At 36.9% G+C, this 8,775-nt stretch overlaps 2 protein-coding genes across 7 annotated transcripts in view; both read right to left on the minus strand.

Moving 5' to 3' along the window:
* LOC108747044 (craniofacial development protein 2-like) overlaps positions 1-700 on the minus strand; it is a 41,153-nt gene extending 40,453 nt beyond the window's left edge. Inside the window, exon 1 of the mRNA XM_018484275.1 lies at positions 692-700. Coding sequence (XP_018339777.1) covers positions 692-700 — 9 coding nt within the window. The remainder of the gene's footprint in view (positions 1-691) is intronic.
* A 2,968-nt stretch (positions 701-3,668) lies between these two features.
* LOC108747067 (regulator of G-protein signaling 17) overlaps positions 3,669-8,775 on the minus strand; it is a 14,931-nt gene continuing 9,824 nt past the window's right edge. For all 6 annotated transcript variants that reach the window (XM_018484320.1, XM_018484318.1, XM_018484317.1 and 3 more), the window contains one exon: positions 3,669-7,432. In XM_018484320.1, coding sequence (XP_018339822.1) covers positions 7,193-7,432 — 240 coding nt within the window. In that variant the 3' untranslated portion in view covers positions 3,669-7,192. The remainder of the gene's footprint in view (positions 7,433-8,775) is intronic.

Here is an 8,775-nt window from a genome sequence, read left to right on the forward strand (position 1 = left end):
ATTTCTAAAATATTAATTCAATTTAATTGAATGTATTAGGTTGAGTAAAAAGTCATCGCGTATTTTTTAGCTCAAAGTTGTATATACAATATCTTCGTCAATAATGAATGAAATTCAAATTTAAGAAAAGGGTTTTAAAGCTTGAAATCTCTACTTTTAAAAGCTTATCACATTTTTTAAGTTTATATGAGTTTGATAATTTTTACATACCAAAAACTACGAGCTGAAAAAGACGAAAAATTTTCTTCTCACTTTGTGGATTTGTAACGTGTCCAAAACGAATTTGAGAAAATTTTCGATTACCTATCGTGAAAGCTTGATACTTTCCCTACAAAATCGTTTTTTTTAAATATTCCTACGACTTTTGATTAGTGAGTTATCGCGGATTAAATAAAAGAATTATTTTGACTTTAATTGCTCATAACTCCATTAAAAATTGTCGTATCGTATAATTTAAAAAAGAGATTTTTAAAGCTGAAACTTTACTCTATTAAGATATACTTATATTGTTGGTAAGAAAGTAATTGCGGTTTTTACTGATAGATGTCTTTTAAAAAAACGCGATGACTTTTTACTTAACCTAATATATTAGATAGTAGTTCAACATCTTAACACTCGGACCGGGAAGGCGCTTTGTATTTAAAGTTTTAATATTAAAATTTATAAATAATTTATTGCAAAAAAATCTTACCTCATACATGTTGTGTTGAACTTTGAAAAAAAATATTACAGAAAGTCAAGACTTGAATATAAAGCGTATATAGCGTATATAAGACTTTATATTATACTTTATATATTATAGGTATCAAAAAACACCACTCTGTTAAATTTATAAAGTCAAACTAAGTTTAAGTCGTTACTGCTCCGTATATATATATACGTTAAAGAGGGAGAGAGTGACAAATTGCATGACATAAACGCCCACGTCCAACGAGGATGGAGATCACGTGATTAGTTTTCTCCAATCTCTTTCATGCCTATGGAGCTTTTGATGTTCATGTCCAATCAGGGGAGATAGATCACTGTTGATGCACAATTCTGCATTCTCCCTCCATACATTTTAAACACTACAATTATCAATAGCGACAATAGACTGCATGTAGACTCTATTTCACATATTCCATTTACATACAAAAAAAAAGAAGACATCAATCTTCGATGTAAATTTTCTGAGTATTTCCTTTATTTTAACACAGCGCATTACAAAAGAAAGGAAAATCTTTTCTTTTCAGGAATATTTATCTTCAGTTACATTTGTTAGGGTTCTTTTGTTCGATTTTTAAGAATTTTAAAAGAATATCTTGTCGAGACATTTCAGAAAAATAAAGCTGTTATTGTTAAAACATTAAGACTAGTAAAAAAAGATGACTTAAGCCTATTCTACAATGTGCTCTTTGTTTCCGGTAAAAAAAAACATTATAGCGATCTAGCTCTATATCTTTATCGATATATTGATACAGAACTAGCAAAACCATAGATTATACCTATAAAATAGATTCATAATTTTTACTGGCAGTTGTTAATAATTGTAAGCTACATAAATTTGTTCATAAATTATTTTATTTAATTATCATATTTTTATCATTGTTTTGGATTTTTTGACAGCTCTATATTATTTTGTAATAATATTATTATATTATTACAAAATATTATATTATTTTGTAATAATACACTGCATGTAAATTTGCAATATTGTTACGCATGGCATTTCTATATTGTCAATGACATTATTTAAATCAGCGTCTAATAGAAAAGTGAATGGATTTATATTTTGAAGTTAATAACAAAACTCAATCTCGGGCGAAGTAAGAGTCAAACATATTTCTTAAATTTTCATAAAAATATATATTATATTAATAGCGATGAAGAATTGTTACATCACGTAAAAAATTGGACTATAAACTAGTAAATGAGTACGCTGTTACAAGTTTCGGCTTCCGGTTTGAGTCCTCTTCAGACATTAATATAACGAACAAGTAATCAAATCAATCGTCGCAAATGATCGCATGTTCCGAATGTTATCGATTCGGGTGAGTCTTGGTCTCCACCATAATTCCCGCATGATTGAATGGTCGTGAAGTATTACAATTATTTCGATGAAATTCGTACTCATTTACTAGTTTATAGTCCAATTTTTTACGTGATGTAACAATTCTTCATCGCTATTAATATAATATATATTTTTATGAAAATTTAAGAAATATGTTTGACTCTTACTTCGCCCGAGATTGAGTTTTGTTATTATGTTTTGAAAGAGTCCTTTATTTTGTTTATTTATTTTAATTTCGAAGTTAATAAAAATAAATTTTTTATTGTGTGTTAATTATTATACATGAATTGTATGATTTATTTTTTGGAAAAAGATACTTTATAAACTTTTCTTGATAATAAAATTCTCACATTTGCAATGTAGCTTATACTGTTATGAAATGGTGTAATCAATTTTTTTTTAATGTCATATATATTTACAATATATCTTATTTGACATAATATATATCAAAAACATAATTATGAAGGTTATTAAAAATTAGTGCAACGAATAAAAACAAAAATTTACAGCAGCGTTTCCAATGCTTCTCTTGAACATTTCTTTTATATGGCTTAATATAATTCAATCATATCATTTCAAGGTAAATCCAAATTTAATCGAGAATTTATGAAATTAGATGACACTTACCTGTACCCATAGCGCTGAAGGAGTTCACCAATTGCTTTGAAAATAAAAATTGGAAGGTCTTAACATATGCAAGGGTCGGGAGAGATTCATGCACGATCGCAGCTGTGCTGATGGTGGATCTGGCATGCCCTTACCTCTCCGCCCTACACAGATTTTAAGGGAGATTTCCTCGTGAAGAAAGAAGCAGGGGATCGAAGGTTGAGAAAATTGTGCGTTTATTAATGAAGACGACATTCGAGCAATCTCACCACTTAATTTCGACGATGTCGACGCGAGGCCTCCAGAAATCGCGTTGAGGTCCTAAATGAACAGCCCTGCTGAGGATAGAAGAGGAGAGAGCGAAAAGTGCGAGTGTCTTCGACGAAGACATTTAACTACTATATCACAAAATTTCTATATCACAATACTTGTTGCGACTTGCTTGCGAAAATTGCAGCAAAAAAGAAAAAAAAAACAAGGATTCATAGTAATTACGATAGTCGCATAATAGCATAGCAGTAATAATGATAATTACTCTATAACAATATAATATAATAACGATGACAATAATAATAAGATAATATTGCATTCACAAGTCTTAAAAGGATATTTACGCTTATTTATATCATTGTCGCTCTATCCTCCTCTCTCTCAATTTACTCGCGCATTCTCACTGCTTATGATCTTCACTGTATCACGTTCGTCTTCTGCATCGATGTCATGCGAACAGTCGATGCTAGAATTAAAATCGGCTTGAGATCTCCATTAGTAGCGTCATCTTTTCGGTCGTGGTGGACGGGCTGTCCTCGCGTCCAACAAAGAATCGAAGATTAAAAAGATTCACACATCATCCTCACATTCTCTCTCACGGTTATTCTCGCACGCTTGCATTCGGCACCTATGTAGAACATAGCCCATATTTTTCTGTATATTTATATATATATTTTTCTCTCTTTATATTTATATATATATATATATATATTTATATATTTATATTTATAATTAATTTTCTTCGTTCATTATACCTATCTATATATTATCTACAGGGCAGTAGCCAAACGCTGACTGACTGTGTTGTCGCTTGTGTTATCCGCTCGCGACGATACCGACAATTTCGATTTGACTAGAGAGACGCGCGTTCATCATATCGTCTCACGCCTCCCGATCACGATGATCCTCGGGAGAGCACATGCATCCTTTGTTACGTGTAATGTATAATGGTTGACATGTCTACCTGTCGCGACGTAATACCAATCTATGTCGCAAATGGAGATCGCGCGGGCGCGCCGCGATGCGCTCGAAATTCTATCGCTCTCTTGGTCGTTTTATAGCGCGAATATTACGTTATGTCGTCCATCGATACGTTTCAATGAATTCCTGAGAGTTATATTGTTTGCGAGGAGGAAAGAAACGAAAGAATAAATATATAATATGAATCTCTTGAGCTTGCGACACGCTGTCGCCGTCTCGGCCAAGTGTCGTTCTGTTTCCCGATCGGTCCCACAATGTGAGATGAGATGCTAGCAGCGGCGGCCGAGGTGGCGATAAGTTTACATTTGACATTCATTACGCATGACTTGTGCCTGACATAAGTAGGTACGAACGCTGGAGGAGTTTTCTTCGGGACATTACTTTGTATTAAGCTGGCTATTAATCTTTACGTGTAACATTAGTCGCGCGTTTCTGACACTCGCCCATATTTCTTCATAATTTCATTCTGAGTCTCTCCAGCATGTACATTACTTACCATTGTCAAACACGGTGCTGTGCACATAACTGCATATACCGCAGCAGATCTCAGATGTAAACATACTACAGGGAACATTCGTGCGACACTTCTGGACTTGTATTCTGTACATGGCTATCGACAGTTGTCGACAGTATCGTTAATTAACGACTAATCAGAGTCACGTTTATTTCCTTTTCGCCATTGGCTGTCGCTAAATTAACGATACCGTCATAACTGTCGGTAGTCATGTACAGAATACAGTACCCTGATTCCGTAACTCTTGACAACAGTCATCGCTATGTTGTCATTGAGCAGGTTTTTTTTTTCATATCTGCACAATAACAATATAACGATACCGGCACTGTTAAGAGTTGCAGAATCGGGGTGCGGACACTGGAAGCGGAACATAAATCTGAGGGCGAAGTGAATCGTTCGAGTCGGAGCGCATCGCGGCCGAGAAGAAATTCTTATTATAGCAAGCGGGCGCCGCGGCGTGAATGATGCTGGCTTTTCAATCGTGCTTACAAATGACACTCGAGTGTCTCTTTATTTTATTTTTATTTTATTTTAAATCCTATTCCATACTTATACTTATGAATTAATGTTAAAAGATGCGTCCGCACCGCGACGCCTCGTCTCGCCTCGCTTTTCGTCGAGCCGCTTCCGTGAAATTTCTCTTTCTCTCTCTCTCTTTCTCTCTCTCTCTCTCTCTCCCCCCCTCCCGCATTTTTCCTCTTTCATTGCTTTCATTAACGATGACAGTTCAATTTCGATGCGACAGCCTCGACTTTTCGCGCGAGTTCGAAGGATACACTTGGTATTTTTTTTCCTCGTGTTTAGGCCTTTTTCTTCCACGTTCGCGCGTTTCCGCGTGACGATGACTAGATTCTACACGAGCGTACGCGCTTTGCGTGGGTATGTGTAAGCGTGTCTTTGTACATGTATATATCTGTACGTGCGCATGTATGTAATCGTGTGTGCATATGCATGTGATGTATGTCGATTGAGTGTTATTCTTCTCTTTGGTGAGCGTCAGATTAGTTGGCTTCAGCGCACGTTCGATCTTTGGTGTATTCTCGCTGGCAGTAGCTCAATATCCGCCATGGGGATGACGTACCAGAAGTGGCGAAAACCTCTGTCCATCGGGTTAACCCGTAAAAGTGTGATGAAAGCGAACGAATCAAGATATCCTTAACGATGTTTCTTAATAAAGATACTCTCTTTTTCTCTCCCTTTCCCTTTCTCGATACTCTCCTCATTTTCCTGGATATAAGTACGATTTCGCGACTTCGTCCTTCCTCGAGGAGGAAAACTCGCGGACTACTGGTGATTATAGAAAAGTGCGCGCGATAAAAAATGCATTAGGATACGTTACCCTGAAGTTACGGGCTGTGTGACGATGTTAACTCGATTCTCCCCCATTGATGGAAGGTAAATGTCGCGGAAATGAGAGAGAAACAGAGAAAGAGAGAGAGAGAGAGAGAGAGAGAGAGAGGAGAGAAAAAGAGAAAGAGAGAAGAAGGAAGAGAAAGAGAGCAAACGGTAAGTCCGATCTTGAGCAGATTAAACCTATTTTCACGAAGACATTCTCTTCTTTCGCTACGCGCGTTAATCTTAAAATCACAGGAGACACAATCGCGATAAAATGCGTCCGGGGATCAATTGCGTCCTGAGAGAGGGATTAGTATTCATTATTCCGCAAAAGTTCAATTCGCGAGCTTGTAGAGCTTGTTCATCCGCGGAAAAATGCATGTTCGCGGAATTTCAGTTGAATACATGTGACTAGAAATATGTGTGGCGATTATCATCATCTCTTCAACAGCAAATGTGTCAGATAATTATAGTTATGTAATTAGATTATGTTGTGAGCATCTCGTTTCGTCGAACGTATCAGATTTAAATCAGATAGTCTACCTCTTTCAGTCTGCTTGGCCTCTGGCAAATTGAGTTAGAATCGTTCACGTTTAACATGCGTGAATTTAATTTAAAAAAATATCCAGAATGTTTTTCTAACTTTCTTCAGTATTTGCTAAGAAATAGAAGAGGATACTTCGACTATTTTGTAATGGCTTGTGAAAGACATAAGGTATGTGATTCAAATCGAATTCGCTTTTAAGCCGAGAAGAGCGAAAGAGAAAGGGGAAGCTCGCGAGCCCGAGTCGATCTTCTATTCGAGCTTTTGAGTTACAATTACAACGAGGGTAGATTGCGAGGCTCGAAGATCGATGGACACGGGAGGATCGATGGTGTTCGCGTTGGTGCTCGTCATCCCCGTGCGATCGCGTGACCCTTTCTCCTGCTACGATCCACCGTCCCGCGTGCATGCGCTCTGTACAGAAATCCTGAAAGTGGAACGTTGCGATTTGTGATCTACGCGATCAACCGCGATCGCGATCTCGTCGTACGTTCAGTCCATCATCATCATCATCATCATCATTATCATCATCATCATCATCATCGGTGTCGTAATGGCTCGCATGCAATGGCGAGCGCGATTACATGGCCCCGTTGCGCCTTCGCGTGGAAGAGCGAATCACTGAACAAGCCCCCGGCTTCCGTGCGAGCAATCTGACGCGACCAGAAAGCTCGTCGTCCATCCGTGAGGATGGAGATACCCTCCTGCGAGGTATCAGCTTCGTCAGCCATTTGTCCACTCGGGCGATTCCTCGCCTCGACGGAGGCTTTCCGACGAGTAGGAGGGTGTTGCGAATCCTTGCCGAACGGCCGATCGTGGCTTTGATGAAGATGCTTGATTTTAGAGATCTTGGTCCGCGCTCCCGACGGTCTCTGGACCATCACGATCACGATTACGTCGCTCCTCGCTTGCTCTTCGTCTTCCCACTGTGCTCCTGCCCTGTGCTCGGGCTAGGCGGGCTGCTGCTAGTCATTTTGGCCATCCTCCGATAAATATCGCTGTTGACAAAACGCGGATATGAGTCACGGTGCATGAGGGTGTAGATCTGCAGCTGCGCCTCGTCGAAGGTATGCGGTGTAGGCTCCACCATGTTGCGATTCACGATTTCTCGCACCCGCGAGTCCAAACTCACCTGCAAACATAAACGACGAAGAAAATGGATTAATTAAAATTTGTATCAGGTATTATCAACTACATGCTATATAAAAATATTCTATGAAACTGCAACTTACTGTATCTTAATTTACAAGTCACTATATTTGCATACAATTTACATTCTCTCATTTCCTATAAAATATCTTTTAATTCTACAATATTTCTTTCTCTCTCTTGTAAAATAATAATAAAATTAACAAGTTGTAAAATTTTATTCTTTTAATTAATTACATAAATATAATTTTTCAGGTATAGACAGACTTCCATGGCCTCGAGGATGAAGCTAATGTATATGTAAGTCTTTTAATCACATTTTCGCAACAATTTTTCTTTATCACAAAGAATGGCGAAGTACCGATATATTCATAGTTATAAACAACGATAAAAAAACTTTCCGAGAATTATAGACCATAATACAATATATGTACGACATACTTTTGACACGATCTTTTTTATATGATCTCGTAAAATGATCTAGGTGATTGCAATAATGCATAGTCGTGTACCATACAATTATGCCGTAATGTTCGAATGGCAAAAGAAGGTTCGTGCATTCGCCCCGTTTGGGTGAATAAGTTGTTAAAGAGGTCACTGGGTCACTAGGTCAGTCGGTTAATATAGAAGAAATCAGTCACGCGCATTCGCAGCTTTTCTCAAACAAAACATTATATTGCAAAAGTTTCCCTTCACGTCAAACTGCATTTAATTTTACTGTCGCGTTTTTTCTAATTCTTGCGCGTTCGTACACTTGACTTTTTGCATCCGATAAAAAAATGGCGTAATTAGATAATACATCCAATAACATTATCGATTCTATCGTCAAAGTTAACAGCTCTGGAAGCTCTGGTAGGAATTATTTTATGTTATGAAATGTGTAAGTGCTTGTGATGCATCGCACGGGCTATTCAAAGTAGCAGATACTGATCGCATGACGCATACTGCGTATACCATTATAAACTAAATAGATGGTTACGTTAGAATATGCTTATTATTTCCAGGTTGACGCTATCTCTACTTCGGTATCAGAATGCACCATAATAATAGAGCACGTTTTTCCCGGAAAATAAAAATAATTTCTTCTTGAATGTCGAACAGTTTTAAACGTCACATAAAATAGTTATATCTATATTTTTACAATTATGTATTCAGGATTCTAATATATCTATATATAATTTTATTATATTCGCCCTATTTTAGTATTATACATATGTCGTTATTTTATTCAAAAGCGATACCTACATTATTTTTTACCTTACGTTATTACATAAGCGAAATTTTATTAAAGTTATCTAATGATCACAATTATACCTAATAGTAACA

The sequence above is a fragment of the Trachymyrmex septentrionalis genome, unplaced genomic scaffold (genome assembly GCF_001594115.1).
Source record: "Trachymyrmex septentrionalis isolate Tsep2-gDNA-1 unplaced genomic scaffold, Tsep1.0 scaffold190, whole genome shotgun sequence".
Lineage (NCBI taxonomy): Eukaryota > Metazoa > Arthropoda > Insecta > Hymenoptera > Formicidae > Trachymyrmex > Trachymyrmex septentrionalis.